We start from the raw sequence: 21173 nt of genomic DNA on the forward strand, positions 1-21173 counted from the left end.
TGTCTCTACTAAACATACAAAAAAATTAGCCAGGTGTGGTGGTGCATGCCTGTAATCCAGCTACTTGGGAGGCTGAGACAGGAGAATTGCTTGAACCCGGGAGGCAGAGGTTGTGGTGAGCTGAGATCGTGCCATTGCACTCAAGCCTGGGCAACAAGAGCAAAACTCTGTCTCAAAATAATAATAACAATAATAGTAATAATAAATGGTTCCCAAATTTTATTTTGTCAAGTAAGGTCATTTAAAATATGCTACCATCAAATAGACATTTTAACACTCAAGAGCACAGGAACAACAGGATCTCAGAATGAAATCCCTTACACTGAATAAATTTAGCTTTATGAAAACTTACATACTGTCTTTGTTTTCTTATTTTTCCCCTCATCATGAAAACATCTTCATAGACCTGTAGCTGGCTATTCTGTTACATTAACATTTTTAAAGAAATGTGTCTGTCAGTCAGAAGGAGGGTTGGTCAGCTACAGAACAGAGGAAAAGAGACGTCGCAGAGAGACTGTCAGGCAGCAGCCTGTCTGCACTGCCCAGAAAAGAGCCATCGCCAAATACCCATTTGATCCACTAGGGCCAGATGTTCTGAGTTCACCCCCACCAGGCAACGTTCTGATTATGACTGGTTTTTGCATGTGGAGAGGGGGCTGTTTCTCAACCTAGGGTCCATTGACTCCTAGGGGGTCCATAGGTCGGCTGCAAAAAACGCATGAACCCCCAAGAATGTACATTCAATTAGTGTGCACATACACTGTGGCAGGGGGAGAGAAACAACCTTGGCTAAAACCATTCTCAAATGAGTTCCAGGCCAGAAAAAGGTCAAGGTCAATGGGTCCTACAGGGAACAAAAAATGTCCTGATCATGCCAACATGGTTATCCCATTTTACAGTCGTTACTGTTTTCACTGACAATTAATAGTGTTACTCTGCATTTACATATCTCTCCTAAGTCTAGTTAATGTGACCTTGTGTGCTGAGAAGCAGGGGAGCGCTCAGTATACTAAAAAAAAAAAAAAAAAAAAAAAAAAGAAGAAAAAAAAATCAGGTTTTTGAGGCCACAAGACTAGTTAGCTACCCTCCGAAGCCTCTTAAGAAAATCTTCCCTTGGTAATATCTCAATATTCTTAGCCATTGAAGAGCATTTTTCCTTTTTTTCTTCTAGCTTTATTAAGATATAATTAAACAAATCAACCTGATTAACATATCCATCAACTCATGCACTTACCATTTTATGTTGTGGCAAAAACATTATCTATAATATGTTAACAGTTTTCAAGTATACGATACATTATGAACACAGCCAGCATGCTGTACACAAGATCTCCAGAACTTATCCACCCAGGAGTATTTTTCTTTTTTTTCTTTTCTGAGACAGAGTCTCACTCTGTTGCCCAGGCTGGAGTGCAGTGGCATGATCTTGGCTCACTGCAACCTCCGCCTCCCAGGTTCAAGCAATTCTCATGCTTCAGCCTTCTGAGTAGCTGGGATTATAGGAGTGCACCACCACACCCAGCTAATTTTTGTATTTTTAATAGAGGCAGGGTTTTGCCATGTTGGCCAAGTTGGTCTTGAACTCCTGACCTCAAGTGATCTGCCTGCCTTGGCCTCCCAAAGTGTTGGGATTATAGGCGAGAGCCACTGAGCCCAGCCAGGAGTATTTTTCTAAATTCACATGTATGTACTCTGTCTTCTAATAAGAGGCAGGCCAGAACAAACCAGTGAAGATAAAAACAGAAGAAGGAGATACAATTGACATTGTACCTGCCCAACTTAGATCATTTATGGCAAGGTTTTTCACTTTCGGGGTGGTGAAATGTTTAATACAGCTCCATAATTGATTCATTATATTATTCTCTCCCAACCCAGTTGAGGGCCAATTGTCTTGAGGACTCAATCTTTCCAAGAAGCATATAAAAACGCTCATAAGGGCCAGGCGTGGTGGCTCACGCCTATAATCCCAGCACTTTGGGAGGCTGAGGTGGGCGGATCATGAGGTCAGGAGATCAAGATCATCCTGGCCAACATGCTGAAACCCCATCTCTACTAAAAATACAAAAATTAGTTGGGTGTGGTGGTGCATGCCTGTTAATCCCAGCTACTCGGGAGGTTGAGGCAGGAGAATCACTTGAACCCAGGAGACGGAGGTTGCAGGTGAGCCGAGATTGCACCACTGCACTCCAGCCTGGCGACACAGCAAGACTCTGTCTCAAAAAAAAAAAAAAAAAAAAGGCTCAAAGGGATGGAGCTAGGACCATTACAGTTATTAATTGAACAGATATTTATTGAGCATTTGCTATATCCTAGCCTCCTGGACAGGGCACTGAGGATAAAGTGATAAAGCCCAAGACCTAGCTTTCAAAGAATTCATCATCTACTGTGAGAAAACAGAGGAAGCCAATCATTAAGAGATAAGTGGTGATAAGAGTTACTATACAGCACTACAGTTTGGACAGGAAAAACCCGACCGAGTAGCGCAGCTTACCGAAGTAACCGCCTTCACCTGGCCAGTAGTAACAGGAGTTGCCACACCACTGTCTGTAATCACAAACTGACCCGGGGGAAGCGTCATCATTTGAATCTCAGATGCTAAAAAACAGGAAATATTCATAGTTCACTGGTCTCAGATTTTAACACAAGTCTTAGAAACAAAAACATAACCAGTAGCCACAGTCCCCACCAATTTGCTTGCCATGAGAGTCTTATAATGATGTGAAAGCATCTCTGCTACGAACTGAGAAGAGGCTGGTACGCAGCTACCCAGTGTCAGAGACAATCAGTGCATTCCCCTTCAAATGTGGCTTCTCAATATCCACAAAGACAAATACTCAACAATTTTTAAAACCTTGAAATAAGTCACAAAGAGTTACCTTTTAAATCAATATTTTTATCTTTTATATTCAGAGTTGAATCTGTGACACAAATGTATCCACACTTGGCTATTATAATTTAATCCAACTTGAATTTTATTTCACCACCAGTGTTATTAGAGCAAATCAAAAATAAAACCCACCCTAGCATCTTGTTGATAGTCTCTAAATAATATTTCTACTAAAAGGAATGAGAGTTTCTTGGGAAGATGGCTGATTCCAGACCTGGGCAGAAAGCTTGTGAGACAGTTGTGGGGCACTGTGTCTTCCCAGCACACAAGATGTGATGAAAGGCTATCGGATCATGTGAGAATAATGCAGGAGCCAGTTAGAAGAGGCTCCTACAAGCCAGAGAGGGGATCACTTGAGCATCGGTAAGGATCACACCTGCAATCGGCTGAAACACACCAGGTGTTGAAATCCATGGGTACATAACCACACTAAGACGTGCACACACACCCCTATCACCTTGGATAGCATAAGGAATCAATTCATTTTGTGAAAACTGGTAAACAAAGGAAATGACTTCCTTCCTTTCTTTCTTTCTTTCTCTCTCTCTCTCTCTCTCTTTCTTTCTTTCCCTCTCTGGCCCACGCTACAATCTACTCGGCTTGCTGCTGCCCGCGCCGCGGACTGCCTGGGACTGCCGGCGCGCGCCACCGCTGCCTGCCTTTTCTCCTTTGGATGCAGGCACGCGTTCGCCATCTTGGCCACGCTGGTCGCCAGCTCCTGACGCCGAGTGCTCTGCCCGCCTCAGCCTCCCGAGGTGCTGGGACTACAGACGGAGTCTCGCTCACCCAGTGCTCGGTGTTGCCCGGGCTGGAGTGCGGTGACGTGGTCTGGCCTCGCGGCAGCCTCTACCCCCCGGCCGCCTGCCTTGGCCTGCCAGGGTGCTGGGATTGCAACCCCTGCCCGGCCGCCGCCCCATCTGGAAGGTGGGGAGCGCCTCTGCCCGGCCGTCCCGTCTGGGAAGAAATGAGGAGCGCCTCTGCCCGGGCGCCCCATCCGGGAAGAAGTGAGGAGCGCCTCTGCCCGGCCGCCCCATCCGGGAAGAAGTGAGGAGCGCCTCTGCCCGGCCACCTATCGTCTGGGAAGAAGTGAGGAGCGTCTCCGCCTGGCCGCCCCGTCTGGGAAGTGAGGAGCCCCTCTGCCCGGCCGCCCCGTGTCTGGGTAGAAGTGAGGAGCCCCTCTGCCTGGCCGCTCCGTCTGGGAGGTCTACCACGGAGGCCAGAAGCAATGTGGGGGCTGGACGTGGTGGCTCACGCCTGTGGTCCCGGCACTCTGGGGGGCGAGGCGGGTTGATCACTTCGGGCTAGGAGTTCGAGACCAGTCTGGCCAACTTGGCGAAACATGAAGAATACAACAGACAAACCAACCAACCAACTCAATGACAACAAAACAGGTCTACCCTGGAGTCATACTCTAATTTTTTCTATTTTCCTCCCTTTCTGATCCTTTATCCCACTTTCTTTTTCTTCCTCTTCCTTCTCCCTCTTCTTTGTCAAACAGAGGATTGAGTTATTATCACTGATCCATATAAAGTCCCTCTCTCATTTATTTTAACTCCCACCCCCATTTCTATTCCCCGACTTCCCATGTGCAACCTTCCTAATATGTTTGATACGCATCTTTTTGTTTGTATGTATTTTTAGAAAATGTTTATTGTTTTTGTATGCAAAAAAAATTAATAAAAAAAAAATTAACTTTTTATGTTAAAAAAAAAAAAAAACAAAGGAAATGAATCAGGTATTTAAAATGTTTATCCTGCCTTTCTTGTACAAACTGTACCTAAGAGTAACTTGGTAGTTAAGGTAAAATTTTTTCTTTATAAAAGTTTTCTAGCTAATTAATGAATAAGGCGCTAGAATCAAGGCCAGGCACATGGACTCATGCCTGTAATCTCAGCACTTTGGGAGGCCAAGGCAGGCGGATCACTTGAGGTCAGGAGTTCGAGACCAGCCTGGCCAACATGGTGAAACCCCATCCCTACTAAAAATACAAAAATTAGCCAGGCATGGTGGCAGGTGCCTATAGTCCCAGCTACTCAGGAGGCTGAGGCAGGAGAATCACTTGAACCTGGGAGGCAGAGTTGCCGTGAACTAAGATTGCACCACTGCACTCTCGGCCTGAGTGACAAAGTGAGACTCCATCTCAAAAAAAAAAGAAAAAAAAAAGAATATCACAACTTTGCAAGCCCTAATGAAATAATGGAGCTAAAGAATAAACATCGATGGCTCCTAACATCACAAAAAGAGAGACACCTGAACACTATGTGCTCTTGCTAGAAGTACACACACCAGCTGTGAAGCATCAGAAGGAAAAAAACAAACTGCACCTGAGTGAGCCTGTAGCTCGAACTGCCAGTCTATAGGAAATGAAAGGAACAGAAGAGTACATATTCACTGCATGGTAACATGGGAATCCCACCAGCAAAATCCAGAATGTGGAAAACAGCACAGGTGACCCGGTTTCCTCAACACAGAAATTATAACTTAAAAGAGTGAACACATATATCAAAAGAAACTCAAAAGTCATCATCAATTGCAATGCAGGGCCCTTATTTGGAACCCAATATGAGCAAACCAACTTTTTTTGTTTGAGATAGAGTCTCGCTCTGATGCCCAGGCTGGAGTGCAGTGCCACGATCTCGGCTCACCACGACCTTCGCCCCCTGGGTTCAAGCGATTCTCCTGCCTCAGCCTCCTGAGTAACTGGGACTACAGGTGCGCGCTACCATGCCCGGCTAATTTTTGTATTTTCAGTACAGGCAGGGTTTCACTATGTTGGCCAGGCTGGTCTCGACCTCCTGACCTCGTGATCCGCCTGCCTCGGCTTCCCAAAGTGCTGGGATTACAGACGTGAGCCACTGTGCCCGGCCAAGCAAACCAACTATTTTTTAAAAAATTTCTGAGACAATCATAGAAATATAAAAACCCTGACTGGGTATTTTAAATATATTTGTGGGTATTAAAGAATTACTGTTGGCTGAGCACAGGGGCTCACGCCTGTCATCCTAGCACTTTGGGAGGCCAAGATGGGAAGATCACTTGAGCCCAGAAGTTTCAAAACCAGCCTGGGCAACACAGCAAGATCTCATCTCTACCAAAAAAATTCAAAGGAAAAAAAAATTAGCCAAACATGGTGGTATGTGTCTGTAGTCCTAGCTACTGGGAGGCTGGGGCAGGAGGACGGCTTGAGCCCAGGAGTTGGAGGCTGCAGTGAGCTACGATCACACCACTGTACTCCAGACTGGGTGACAGATGAGACCCTCTCTCTTAAAAAATAAATACAGAAGAAATTACTGTCATTTCTTCTTAGGTGTGATAATGTTGTATGGAGTTGTGTTTTTAAAAAACAGTTTTTTTCGGCCGGGCGCGGTGGCTCACGCTTGTAATCCCAGCACTTTGGGAGGCCGAGGCGGGTGGATCACGAGGTCAGGAGATCGAGACCACGGTGAAACCCCGTCTCCACTAAAAATACAAAAAAATTAGCCGGGCGTGGTGGCGGGCGCCTGTAGTCCCAGCTACTCGGAGAGGCTGAGGCAGGAGAATGGCATGAACCCGGGAGGCAGAGCTTGCAGTGAGCCTAGATTGCGCCACTGCACTCCAGCCTGGGCGACAGAGCGAGACTCCGTCTCAGAAAAAAAAAAAAAAAAAAAAAAAAAAAAAAAAAAAAAAACAAAAAACAGTTTTTTTCAGCTGAACATGGTGGTTTACGCCTGTAATACCAGTACTTTGGGAGCCCAAGGCGGGAGGATCACTTGAGCCCAGGAGTTTGAGATCAACTTAGCCAACATAGTGAGATCTTAGCTCTAAAAAAAATTTCAACACGGTGAAACCCCGTCTCTACTAAAAAAAAATACAAAAAATTTGCCAGGTGAGGTGGCGGGTGCCTCTAGTCCCAGCTACGCGGGAGGCTGAGGCAGGAGAATGGCATGAACCCTGGGGGGCGGAGCCTGCAGTGAGCTGAGATAGCGCCACTGCACTCCAGCCTGGGTGAAAGAGCGAGACTCCGTCTCAAAAAAAAAAAATTTTTTTTCAAAAATTAGACTACATGTGGTGGCTCATATCTGTAAACCCAGCACTTGGGGAAGCCAAAGTGGGTGGATCACTTGAGTCCAGGTCAAGGCGGCAGTGAGCCATGATCATGCCACTGCATTCTCCAGCCTGGATGACAGAGCAAAACCCTGTCTCAAATAGTCTTTTTCTTTTAGAGATATGTACAAAAATATTTACAAGGCCGGGCGCGGTGGCTCACGCTTGTAATCCTAGCACTTTGGGAGGCCGAGGCAGGCGGATCACGAGGTAAGGAGATCGAGACCACGGTGAAACCCTGTCTCTACTAAAAATACAAAAAATTAGCTGGGCATGGTGGCGGGCGCCTGTAGTCCCAGCTACTCGGAGAGGCTGAGGCAGGAGAATGGCAGGAACCTGGGAGGCGGAGCTTGCAGTGAGCCGAGATTGCGCCACTGCACTCCAGCCTGGGCGACAGAGCAAGACTCCGTCTCAAAAAAAAAAAAAAAAAAAAAAAAAAAAAATATATATATATATATATGGATGAGGTGATATGATGGATCATTATCCAGCTGGAGGATAGGAGATCATGATGGGAGCATATATGAGACAAGGTTGGGTGTAAGTTGGCAACTGCTGAGGCTGGACAATGGGTACAGGATGGTTCGTTACACTCCTCTCTCTACTTTTGTATATGTTTACATTTTTCCCTAATAAATTTCAGTCCCAGAATCTTTTCTACAGGTTAGAATGTTAGTTTATCCTATCATTATCATGAATATCTTCATCATTCCACTTTTTTATTCTTTTTTGAGATGGAGTCTCGCTCTGTCACCCAGGCTGGAGTGCAGTGGCGTGATCTTTCTGCCTCAGCCTCCTGAGTAGCTGAGATTACAGGCGTCCGCCACCACACCTGGCTAATTTTTTTTGTGTATTTTTAATAGAGATGGGGTTTCACCATGTTGGCCAGGCTGGTCTCAAACTCCTGACCTCAAGTGATCCGCCCACCTCGGCCTCCCAAAGTGCTAGGATTGCAGGCATGAGCCACCACGCCCGGCCCACTTCAGTTTCTTTCACAGGAATTACACTGAGTACAGAGGTCAGTCTATTCACCAGATTCTAGTGGTAAGAGAGTCCTTCCCTGACTGGAAACTAGACCCAGCCCTCATTGTGACATCCAATGTTTAAGAGTACAGATTGTGGCTGGGCACAGTGGCTCACGCCTGTAATTCCAACACTTTGGGAGGCTGAAGTGGCTGGATCACCTGAGGTCTGGAGTTCGAGACCAGCCTGGCAAACATGGTGAAACCCCGTCTCTACTAAAAATACAAAACTTAGCTGGGCGTGGTGGCGGGCGCCTGTAATCCCAGCTACTCGAGAGGCTGAGGCAGGAGAATTGCTGGAACCCGGGAGGTGGAGGTTGCAGTGAGTCGAGATTGCGCCACTGCACTCCAGCCTGGGCGACAGAGCGAGACCCCATTTCAAAAAAAAATAATAATAATATTGATTGTAAAAATAACTAGATGGTAGAGTTTGAGCCTGACTCCATAGCAAATCTATGTAACATAGCCAAGGATCAATCATGACAAAGATGGGCCCCCAAAAATAAATCAACAGTAGAAGAAAGATCAATACCGACCCTTTCCCTTCTCAGCACCTCTTCCTCCTAGTTTCTACTACTGAGGTCTGTTAACGTCTACTCCTATTCCTTCCACACCTTCCATGATAAAGGTCTCATACTTCCTGGCCTGCACCCAAAGCTGTTTCCCCACCAAGGCGTTTACCTACTCTGACCTCTGTCAGCCAGCCTGCTACTGTTTCCATAGCATGAATCTCAGTGTTTTGGAATCAACTACTCTTCTTTCTCTCTCCTTTACTAGATGATCGTTAGCAGCACAGTGCGGTGGTTTAGAGTGTACACTCTGAGGCCAAACTGCCTGGGTTCCAATCCTCTGTTTACTAGCTCTTGGAAAAGTGAGTGTGTGGAAATTGCCTTATCTGTAAAATGCAAATAACAACTGTACTTATCTCATAGGTTGTTGTGAATACTGACTATGATATATAAGGTTCGGAATCATTCCTGGCAATATAGTAAGAGCTTAAGGAAAGTTGGTTAACGTTATTATTGTGTGGTGTTACTGATACTAATGAGAGTATTAATCTTGGTATAGCCAGGGTCTAGTACAGTGATTGATATACAGGCATTCTACAAATATTGGTGGAAGGGATGACTCAACATAGCCTGTATCCATCTATCTTACTGTTTAATTACATAGCTACGTTTCCTCCAGCAACATACCTGACGTTTCGAAAATGTCCTATCAGGGTAGCTCTGTGAAATCAGAATGCTGCACCTTGAGTTTTGCCATGAAACTCATTGAAGTACATAGAGGGTGTAAAAAATGGCCAAGAGATACTTTAAAAATCTATCATAAGCTGAAGAAATTATGACACATGGCTGGAGATCCCCCACCCCTGACCGACACGGCATCGTCCCTTCTTACTTACAATAGCCACGGAAGGAATTCCAAGCACTGGGCAGGTACGTGTGCTGCACAGAGGAATTCTGCTGCTGCTGCTGCTGCAGAGCCTGCCCCTGTGTGGAAGAACTGCCCTGGATGTGGGAGGGGCTGAGCCCCTGCTGAGGCTGCTGGGCTGAGGGACTCAAAGGCTGCCCAGATACCTGGGGAGAAAGAGAAAGCAAAGGCAGGGAATTACGAGCTTCTAATACAGTGAAGACTCACAAATAACCGAAGGAAGTCAATCCGACTCATATGAATTATAATGCTGAAACTATCATTGCTATTTTTTTTTCTTTTGAGATGGAGTTTCACTCTTGTTGCCCAGGCTGGAGTGCAACGGCACGATCTCGGCTCACCACAACCTCCGCCTCCCGAGTTCAAGTGATTCTCCTGCCTCAGCCTCCCGAGTAGCTGGGATTACAGACATGAGCCACCACGCCCAGCTAATTTTGTATTTTTAGTAGAGATGGGGTTTCTCCATGTTGGTCAGGCTGGTCTCGGACTCCTGACCTCAGATGATCTGCCCACCTCGGCCTCCCAAAGTGCTGGGATTACAGGCATGAGCCACCCCACCTGGCCTATCATTTCTATTATTAAAAGTAATATTTTAAATAAGAATAAAATCAATGAAAACCAAGCATAACTGTGAAATTCTAATTTGCTTTCAAAGGATTCTCTACCAGAGTATGCAAAAAAATGAATTTCAATCAACTGTTGGAAAGATAAATGAAAGAAAATATAATTACCTATATTCTATAAGGTTAAAAATAATGGGAGGTGAAGTAACTTGCCTGTGTCACAAAGCTAATCTGGAATACAAAATGAAACAGAAGCCAAAGTTCATCATTTCCATTCACCAGCGCTGGCGAATCCCACCTGGCTGGTGGAGTTCAGCACATGTGGGTGAAGAGGCCCACTCCTGATGACAGGATGAGGCCAGTGCTCTCCAGCCTGCCACACTGCAATCCCGCTCCAAACTACCCTCGCAACTTCCTTTCCAAACATCATTTCCTGTTAGTAGTCTAAACAGAATAACCCCGTTTCCTATAAATGTACATTTTCCATCGCAGCATGAGCTTCTTCAGATCAGGCTGCCTTCCCCCACGACTATGTCAGAACTGTACTCTTCCTTCAAGAGCTCAAAGACCACTTCTTCTAAAAAATGCCCTGGATTCCCTCCTAAACCTAATCTCTCCCTCTCTGAACTCCGAGAACTTATCTATGTATCTCAATTCCAGACTCAAGCATACAAACACAGTAATATACAACATACCATAATACTCCACAAAGCCACTGTTCCAAACCACAGAAGCCACTTAGCCATTGCATTTAGAATGGAAAGCAAAGACCACTGTTGTTTCTAGGATGTCATACCACAGGACTCTATGAGGGCACAAGCAGCTAATAGCTTAAGGTGTGTCTACAATACCAATATAAAAATTGGAGGCAAAGGTAAGATCCTTTAATAAAAATCCAAAAATAACAGTAGCTGAGGAGACTAGGTCTGAAGAGAATGTCCTCCCTCTCATTAACTCTGATAGTCCCTGAGGCCATGCTAACACCTCCAGATTGTCTGTGGAGCAGGGTACCTGGGTGGAGGACGGGGCCGAGGCGGTAGGCTCGCTGACCTGGATGTGCTGCACCTGGATGGCGTGCTGGGGGTAGGGCTGAGGATCGTGGAGCTGGCCAACATCCACAGTGGACTGCTGTGACTGGTGAGGGGAAGTGGCCTGGAAGGAGAAAAAACAGGCCCAGAAACCAGACATATATTGATTGAGGTTAAGGGAAATCCTTCCAGAGAACAGGTTCAGTTAAAAACAATATCCTGGTTGGGTACAGTGGCTCATGCCTAGAATCCTAGCACTTTGGGAGGCCAAAGCGGGTGGATCGCTCAAGCCCAGGAGTTCGAGACCAGCCTGGGCAACGTGGCAAAACCCTGTCTCTACAAAAAATACAAAAATTAGTCAGGCGGCCGGGTGCAGTGGCTCACCCCTGTAATCTCAGCACTTTGGGAGGCTGAGGTGGGGGGATCACGAGGTCAGGAGATCGAGACCACGGTGAAACCCCGTCTCTACTAAAAATACAAAAAATTAGCCGGGCGTGGTGGCGGGTGCCTGTAGTCCCAGCTACTCGGAGAGGCTGAGGCAGGAGAATGGCGTGAACCCGGGAGGCGGAGCTTGCAGTGAGCCGAGATTGCGCCACTGCACTCCAGCCTGGGAGACAGAGGAAGACTCCGTCTCAAAAAAAAAAAAAAAAAAAATTAGCCAGGCATGGTGGCATGCCTGTAATCCCAGCTACTGATGAGACTCAGGTGGGAGGAATATCTGAGCCTGGGAGGCGGAGGTTGCAGTGAGCCATGATTGTGCCACTGCACTCCAGCCTGGGTGACAAGAGTGAGACCCTGTCTCAAAAAAAAAAAAAAAAAAAAAGCAAAAACAATATCCCAGTATAGGCCAACAGAAATAGAAGAACGGAAGGGATTTCAGCTCCAATGCTGCACTCGCAGATAGCCCACACCTAGACCAAGCCAGACAACAGGATAGAAAAAGATCATTTAAAGAAATATGCTTCTAACACATAAGCCACTATTAGATCCTGGAAGAGAAGGAGAGAGAGGGAAGATAGTTCCTGACAATAAGCTGAAAAAGAAGTTGTCAGGAATCAAAAATTTCAGTTACATTTAATGATCTACGCTTTATCAATTAAAAGAGATCAAAGAAGAGAATTTGCTTTTAGTTTGTCACCATTAACCCACTACAACACTGGTTCTTAACCTTTTATGAATCCTTTGAAAAAGTAGCTAAAGTACAGGCCCTTTTTCTAGAACAATGTACCTATACATCATAGTTTACAGGCAACTTCAGGGACTCATATAGGTTCCTCCAAAGCCTGAAGTTAAAAACCCTCCATAAGAAAAACAAGACAAAGAACAGTCAACGACAGTGGCAACTTCCAATTTCCTGTCCCCATGTTAGCTTTAAATTTTCAGAGACCAAATGATTTCAAAGCAACAAGTTTGTTCATTTGTGCCTTGGGGACACTTCTCCTCAGCATAATTAAATGAAACAATAGTTCTGGGAGAATCACTTTCATTTACTTCCTCAGTCAGTAAGAATGAGTTATTCATTATCTGATAGAAGGAACACAGTTATACCTCTATACTACAAAGGCACTGACTGATATGCAAAGATTGAATCACTTTTTTTTTTTTTTGGGACGGAGTCTCGTTCTGTCACCCAGGCTGGAGTGCAATGGTGTGATCTCGGCTCACTGCAACCTCCACCTCCCAGGTTCAAGCAATTCTCCTGCCCCAGCCTCCTGAGTAGCTGGGATTACAGGCATCTGCCACCACACCCAGCTAATTTTTGTATTTTTAGTAGAGATGGGATTTTGCCATGTTGGCCAGGCTGGTCTCTAACTCCTGACCTCAAGTGATCTGCCCGCCTTGGCCTCCCAAAAGTGCTGGGATTACAGGCGTGAGCCACTGCGCCCAGCCATCAATATCATGCTTTACAACCTTTAATATAAGACATTTGATATACAGGTTGTGATTTATCAAACTGGCTCATTACCAAGCAGCCAACCAGGATGGTTAAAGATAAGGATTCAGAAGAAGGTCAGAAACAGGTGCTGTGGCTACTGTCCTGCCACAGCACAGGAAGCTTGTATATGCCAGAACCTAAAATTTCCTGACTACTATAGACAGAAATCCCTTACACTGCTAAGGCCAGAGGCCTCATCAGCCTGAAAGGGGAAGGGGCATTTGTAAAATGCCCAAGGCTCAGAACTTCCACACAGAAGGACATGACATAGATCCCAGCCCCAGCTCTGAGAATGAGGTGCTGGTGGAAACATAAGGCAAAGTGAAACTGAGGCAGGCAGTACCGGGGCCACTTGCACCACTTGAAGCTGTATGTGCTGAGGCTGCTGGAGGCCAGATGCCGACTGCGACACAGGGATGTACTGAATTCTCTGGTAATCCCCTTGTGGCGTTCGGTAGTCTGTCGTTAAGGTCTGGGACAGTTCTGTCATTGCTTGGGTGAGCAGGTCCGTTGTCACCACAGTCTCTCCAGTGGCGCTGTCCGTAGTCAAAACTGCTGGGGTGGCACTGATCACAGCTGTCGTCAGTGGTGTGTGTATGGTGTTGGAGAGCTGGGCGAACTCTGGATGCTTCTTTCGAATGTGCTGGACCATCTTGGTCTGAAAGAGCAAGGCAAAAAACAAGAATAATTACTAGAATTTATGATTTTCCATTTTTCTCATATGTAAATCCTCCAAAGATTCCTAAAGTCTTTTATGACTTGACTTTTATGTCTTAAAAAAAGAAAAATCAGAGCAACACTGACTCTGTGCCTGTACTTCCTGGGGTAACATAATGCTGTGAAAGCAGGGAAGAGGGTGGGGAAGAAGTAAAACCTCACCTGACTTCACACCACCAGCAAGGTCTCAATATCCCCCCCAACTAGTACCTGCAGCGATCAATCACAATCCCCCAGCCAAAATGACCTGCTTTGTAAAGCCACCACTTCACTTTCTATGTGGTGCTCCCAGAAGCCTGAACTCACCAACTACGAGCACAGAACCTTCAAACGTGAGGCCCTCCCTCCGCAGGCCAAGGGAAAAGGGAAAGAGCCAGCTGCTCGGGTTGCTGTACGGCACTAATTCTGGGGGAGGTCCACAGTACTCCCTTTCCATTCTCTGCTGTGGTCCCTGTTTACAGTGACTAGGATGACATCTCTCTCGGTCCCCCGTCAACTCAGAAGGAGCCATCCGGGCCATGTGGATGAGAAACCATCTTTCCTCAAGAGACTCCTCACATGGCGGTTTTGACCTCAGCTTTAGTCAGAAACTCCCCGTACCTTGCTGCTGTACTGCTTGGAGCAGTGGGGACAGCAGACGGGAGGGGTGGCGATGGTGCCCGTCAGCTGGGTGTGTGTGCTCAGCATGGGGTCCGGCTCTCCGGGGCCAGCGGGCCGGAGCTTCCGAATACTCGGTGGGAGCTCTGCTCCCGGGTGGTTCTTCAGAATGTGGGCTTTGCGCTTGCTGGCACTCTTATAAACCTGCAAATGGAAGCGCCTTGCCATGAAAGCAGTATACAGTTCCACCTTCTTGCTGAAAGCAAACTCACAATTTCATTATAAGAAAATGAGGAGAAGTATTCATGTAGCCCCAAACAAAATATATTAATATGTATATTAACAGGTCTATTGAAGGACAACAAGGATATACTATAAATTAGAATAAAATAAGAACATAATGTAGATATGATAGGTTTCTTTCTTTAATCTATAAATCTAAGGTAATAACTGTGAAAATACCCTTTATCCTAAAGTTTAAAATTTGGATATGATACACAGACAGAGGAAGATAATTGTTTTTAAGGCCCATCCACCTCATATGAGAGCTGCCTGTGAAAACTCTCATATGATGCACGCAGCTGAAGACCAGGAGCCAGAGAATCTTCCAAATGGCAACGTCAATAGCAACTGCTATCTATAGTGGGGAATCTATGTTAAAAAATGTTTCTCACTTTTAAGCTGATATAGCTACATTATATAAGGAAAGGATGGCCGGGTGTGGTGGCTCATGCCTATAATCCCCGCACTTTGGGAGGCCGAGGCGGGCAGATCACCTGAGCGCGGATCATCCCGGCCAACATGGTGAAACCTGTCTCTACTAAAAATACAAAAATTAGCTGGGCATGGGGGCGGGTGCCTGTAATCCCAGCTACTCCAGAGGCTGAGGCAGGAGAATCGCTTGAACCCAGGAGGCGGAGGTTGCAGTGAGCTGAGATCATGCCACTGCACTCCAGCCTGGGTAACAGAGCAAGACTCCATCTCAAAAAGAAAGAAAGGCTATTACAGTGGAATAATAAATATATATTCTGTGTCTTTTCTGTAACTACACGAAGATAATGGAATAGTAGAAGTACAGTACTCCACCACGAAGCTTTCCCAACCCCCTCCACCTTATAGAAACCCCAAATCTACCATATATGTTATAGGTCATATGATAAATGCTCTCATTTTAGAGCCTAGGAATTTGAAATTAATTCATACACTAGGCATTCAGTAATAAGCCTCTTCTTGTGTAACAAAAATCACTGAGAGAAGGGACAGTAAGAAAAATGAAGTCAACTATTTCTTAAGAAAAAAAATTGGCTTAAAATAAGGCTGTATTTCTAGTCCTTTCTTGTCTGAATGGAGACTACTGAGAGATAGGGAACCATCTGGTAAGAGTAACAAAAAAATCATAGTATATATTTATAAATGCGGACAAGTCAGCTCTAAGCAGGGAACCCCAGTGGCATACCAATATGAATATTTCCCTTTTACCTTATCGCAATACTGACAAAAGTAATCACGATTGGGTTTTATGATGGGTAGAGTTAACTCTGGCACCTCTTCTATCTTCATGTCTGGGTGTCTCTTTGATAAGTGATTTACCTAAAGGGAAAACAAAGAACAAATGAGAAAAAGAGGCCCCATTAACCAAACAGAAGCTACACGAATGCCTCTGATAATGACCACAGAAGCTGAAATTCTCTGAAGCAATGCCCCCAAATAATAAGGCATTTGGCCAGAACCAGCATCACCAGACCCCATCTGACACCAAAGCACTCACAGTCATGGTTAACAGGAGTTAACACTAATTCACCAAACAATTGAAGGTGATTCACTGTGGTGAATTCAGCCATCAACAGTCTTTGGCTGAAAGAACTACTATTGGAAAAAGGAAAATTACACTGGTAGGAATTTCTTTGGTGAGTTCTCCTCATGCAAACCTGTCTTTCATTATTTAAAGCCCTAGTCTTACTAAGAACATGGAATGAGATACAGACTAAGGTTCTGAATTTTAAATATTGCTCTATGACCTTCCAGCTCCTGGCAGAAATATATTCTGCACCTGTAACAAGGTCAAAATGAGTTGAGGGCAGAGTACTGGCTGTCTGATGCTTCAGCTAACCTGGATGCACATACCCTGCTTTGACGGAAAGCTTCCTTCTACTGCTGTTTGATATCTGGAAAAGAGAAGCATTAAAAGGAAACAGCTGGGGGCCGGGTGCAGTGGCTCACGCCTGTAATCCCAGCATTCTGGGAGGCTGAGGCAGGTGGATCACCTGAGGTCAGGAGTTTAAGAACAGCCTGGCCAACATGGTGAAACCCCGTGTCTACTAAAAATACAAAAATTAGCCAGGCATGGTGGTGGGCACCTGTAATCCCAGCTACTCAGGAGGCTGAAGCAAGAGAATTGCTTGAACCTGGGAGGGGGAGGTTGCAGTGAGCTGAGATCACGCCACTTCACTCCAGTCTGGGCAACAAGAGCGAAATTCCATCTCAAAAATAAATAAGTAAAAGGGAACAGCTGGGGAGAAGGCAAATACCCCATAAAAAAATACATTCAGGGACACAAAAGAGGGAACTAAAATAAGGTGAGAGCAGAGATTGAGATGGGTAAGGAAAAACAAAACTAGTAATGAAAAGTGATTAAAAAAAAAAGAAAAAGAAAAAGACCTCTTGCAAGAATTGACCCAAAAAGCAGCAAGAGAGGGCAAAGGGAGACCAGAAAAGACAGAACTCCAAATTGGGAATTGTTTGCCTCTGTTTCTTCCCCTGGACATTGACAAAACCATTGATCAACATAACTTAGGAAGGAATACAACACAAAAGTCACCATCATCGACAGAAATGAGGTATGCTGGGAAGACAGAGGAGCCCGCAGCCACTTGGCACTGACCAGCATGCCGCGCCGCCGGAAACCCATCATGCACAGGCGGCACTTGAACGTGAAGCTGTCGTAGTCTGTGGACGTGATGCGGGGCTTGAACGTCTTGGAGCGGCTGATGCGGTCGGCTTTCTTGGCCTCCCTCTCAGGATTATGCATCCTCTGCATGTGTTCCCGTAGTTTGTCTTTTCGCTATTTAGAGAGAATTTTTGAAAACGGGGTAGACATTGGGGTAGAAAATTTTTAATTGAAGGGATAATTTTAAAAATCAATACAAATTAGCAGTCACCACAAGCCTCCAAGAGACATTTGAGTTGCTGGAACACTAGGACATAGACATGTTAAAAGTGGTGGGAGTTACTCTGTTCACTAGCAAATATGTGCATTCCAATGAACCTTGGTTTAAAATGACCATTAAATAGGAAAGATACATATCGACTTTTGAGAATAAAGACTGTGCATTTATGTACAGGAGATTAAAGAGAACATGGAATAAGCCTGGTATAAAAGAACTTAAGACAAATTGATAATAGGTAATATTAGATTTTAGAAGCCACGTGTAGGCCGGGTGTGGTGGCTCACGCCTGTAATCCTAGCACTTTGGGAGGCCGATGCAGGCGGATGACCTGAGGTCAGGAGTTTGAGACCAGCCTGGTCAAAATGGTGACACCTTGTCTCTATGAAAAATACAAAAACTAGCTGGGTGTGGTGGCACACGTAATCCCAGCTACTCAGGAGGCTGAGGCAGGAGAATCACTTGAACCTGGGAGGCGGAGGTTGCACTGAGCTGAGATCGCACCAGCCTGGGCAATAGAGCAAGGCTCTGTCAAAAAATAAAACGCCGTGTATACTCAATTCCCACACCTTTCAGCAAACATTATATTTTTCTAAATCCCAAAAGAATTTACGTAAGAATCTCTATCTTATGGATTTAGAACTTCTCACCTTACAGAATTAGAAGTTCAAGTAAAGAAATCCATTGTTCACTATGATGGAGCATGGGGCCCAGGGCTCAGCTCCTGGTTTCACTATTTAGTGACACATGCTGATGTGAGTCCATGGAGAGAATCAGGCAGAGCCCATCCCGAATAAAAACAAAGTGCCAGCTCCCTGAGCCAGTGAGGCTTTCTGCTCTGGGACACACAAATAAATTGTTATTAGTCCCGTAAAAACTCTGAGCCTTTCTACAAACCCAGTTCTTCCCACCTTTCGGTACAGGGACTTTTTTAAGGACTTCATTTTTCAGCATATTTACTCAACAAATATTCCGTGAGTGCCTACCAAGTATCAGGGAGCAGGATGAGGGCTGAGCTCTGATGCTGGGCCTCCCTCACCCACCTGCCTCTTCTGCTACAATGCATACGACCTAACTGCTCTTTCTTCCTATCCCACCCGCCTTCATTCCTTCATTTCTGGAAAGCCCAGGAGGGAATGTTCAGAGCTTTGTAGGCTACAGTAGGATTTGGATTAAGGACACTGCCCTAAATGACAGTATCTTTCTTTACTGTAGATACAATGGCCAAAGCACTGTTGCATTGCCACTTTTTTTCTTTTCCTTTTTCTCCAACTCCTCTCACATTCCCACTTTTTTCTAAGCATCAACATTCACTAGTTCCCCTGTCTATTCCCTTTAAACAACCAGTTGACCTTAACCAAATCATCACGTAAATTTCAAAGCCTAACACAAATACCACACCATGCTATGCACATCGTGACGGGCACACATTTGTTGGATGCCAAATCTCCATGAGGCCTTTCCATCCTAACATCCCCCAAACCAAATGCGCCACCTGCCCCCACTCCTTCTGCCTAAGTCGTGCTTTTTGGTATCAGTGCTGTTCCCAAACATCTAGCCTCTCAAGCTGCAAATCTCCACTCCTTGTTGTCCACCCTTCCCCCTTTCATCCAAGTGCAAGGTCTCGTCAGCTCCCATGACGCCTGTCTTGAACATGGCCCCTCTTCTCCACACCCACTGCCTCGGCCTGAATTAGCCCAGCTCTGAAACGCTGGTAAGTCTAATTACTTAGTACAGCGCGCTAGCTTAACCTGCTTCCCTGGCTTCCTCTTGCCACGCCCTCCATCACTCCCCTTCTACCCATCTCCCTGCTGCTCCCTCTGCTTGAGGTGCCGATATCCCTCCCTCACTCCTCACCTCTCCCTTTCCCTAGCTGGCAAACTCTTCCCCATCCATGAGTGGATTCAAAAGTGTCACCGTGTCTATGAGGTCTCCCCTATACTCCAAATCAGTGAATCCCTCTCACAGCATTTTTGAGATGGAGTCTCGCTCTGTCGCCCAGGCTGGAGTGCAATGGCACGATCTCGCCTCACTGCAACCTCCGCCTCCCCGGTTCAAGTGATTCTCCTGCCGCAGCCTCCTGAGTAGCTGGGATAACAGTCATGTGCCACCACGCCCGGCTACTTTTATCTTTTTAGTAGAGACGGGGTTTCTCCATGTTGGTCAGGCTGGTCTCGAACTCCTGACCTCAAGTTGAGAGGTGAAGCAAAATGACCTCCATTGCTGGTTCAAACCCAGATGCCACACGGGGTTGCAGAAGTGTGCTTGGTTCCAATATTTTGTCCATCTTGGGTTTTTTTGGGGGCCGCAGGGATCCCTTCCACTGCCAGTATTGTTGTTGACGGTGCTTTAGGGACCGAGCGGAGCCACTCCGGGGCCACGTTCCTGAGCTGCCCAGCGCTTCGCAGGCGGCTGAGGCAGTGGCAGCGGCGCCATGGCCAGGCGGCGGCCCCGCTCCATCCCCACCGCCAGCAGCTGCCTCCCTGCGGGGCAAGGCTCAGTCCTGCGGCCTGCCATGCCCAAGCCCCGGGAGGTCTCCCGTGCGGCCAGAGCACCTCCTGCTCTACCGCGCCCCGTCCCATCAACCGCCTGAGGGCCTAGGAGTGTGGGCGGGCAGCGGGGGACTGGCCAACAGCTCCACCTGTGGACCCAGCACAGGATCCGCTAAGTGAAGCCAGCTGGGCTTCTGAATTGGGTGGAGACTTGGAGAACTTTTCTGTCTAGCTAAAGGATTGTAAATGCACCAATCAGCACTTTCTGTCTAGCTCAAGGTTTGTAAATGCACCAATCAGCACTCTGTGTCTAGCTCAAGGTTCCTAAACGCACCAATCAGTGCTCTGTGTCTAGCTAATCTAGTGAGGGCTTGGAGAAGTTTTGTGTCTAGCTAAAGAATTGTAAACACACCAATCAACACTCTGTGTCTAGCTAGAGGTTTGTAAACACACCAATCAGCACTCTGTGTCTAGCTCAAGGTTCCTAAACGCACCAATCAGTGCTCTGTGTCTAGCTAAACTAGTGGGGACTTGGAGAAGTTTTGTGTCTAGCTAAAGGATTGTAAATGCACCAATCAGCTCTCTGTAAAATGGGCCAATCATCTCTCTGTAAAACCAATCAGTAGGATGTGGGTGGGGCCAGATAAGAGAATAAAAGCAGGCCACCAGCACCACCAGCAGCAGCACATTTGGGTCTCCTTCCACACTGTGGAGGCTTTGTTCTTTCACTCTTCGCAATAAATCTTGCCGCTGCTCACTCTTTGGGTCTACGCCGCCTTTATGAACTGTAACACTCAATGCGAAGGTCTGCAGCTTCACTCCTGAAGCCAGTAAGACCATGAACCCACCGGGAGAGACGAACAACCGGGGATGGAAGGAACGAACAACTCCAGACATGCCACCTTTAAGAGCTGTAACAGTCATGGCGAAGGTCTGCAGCTTCACTCCAGAAGCCAGCGAGACCACGAACCCACCAGAAGGAAGAAACCCTGAACACGTCCAAACATCAGAAGGAACAAACTCCAGACACACCATCTTTAAGAACTGTAACACTCACCGCAAGGGTCCACGGCTTCATTCTTGAAGTTAGACCAAGAACCCAACAATTCTGGACACAAGGTGATCTGCCTCCCTCGGCCTCCCAAAGTGCTGGGATTATAGGCGTAAGCCACTGCACCCAGCTCCTTTATTCTTTTCTCTATTCTAGTGTGAGCTCCCTAAAGTCAGAAGGTCCCACCTTGACTTCAATG

The 21173-nt window shown here is 46.2% G+C and overlaps 1 protein-coding gene across 12 annotated transcripts in view; it reads right to left on the reverse strand.

Annotated features, from left to right (window-relative positions):
- Positions 1-21173, reverse strand: part of PRDM10 (PR/SET domain 10) — a 110712-nt gene that overhangs the window by 3382 nt on the left and 86157 nt on the right. For 6 of the 12 annotated variants that reach the window (XM_055273737.2, XM_063635658.1, XM_055273736.2 and 3 more), the window contains 7 exons: positions 17149-17328; positions 15747-15857; positions 14271-14471; positions 13297-13611; positions 11001-11141; positions 9398-9572; positions 2492-2595 (listed from right to left, as the gene is read on the reverse strand). In XM_055273737.2, the coding sequence (XP_055129712.1) occupies positions 2492-2595; positions 9398-9572; positions 11001-11141; positions 13297-13611; positions 14271-14471; positions 15747-15857; positions 17149-17328 (1227 nt within the window). The remainder of the gene's footprint in view (positions 1-2491; positions 2596-9397; positions 9573-11000; positions 11142-13296; positions 13612-14270; positions 14472-15746; positions 15858-17148; positions 17329-21173) is intronic. The other 6 variants (XM_055273740.2, XM_055273734.2, XM_063635659.1 and 3 more) reach the window with 2 other exon arrangements.

The sequence above is a fragment of the Symphalangus syndactylus genome, chromosome 3 (assembly GCF_028878055.3).
Source record: "Symphalangus syndactylus isolate Jambi chromosome 3, NHGRI_mSymSyn1-v2.1_pri, whole genome shotgun sequence".
NCBI classification, from domain to species: domain Eukaryota; kingdom Metazoa; phylum Chordata; class Mammalia; order Primates; family Hylobatidae; genus Symphalangus; species Symphalangus syndactylus.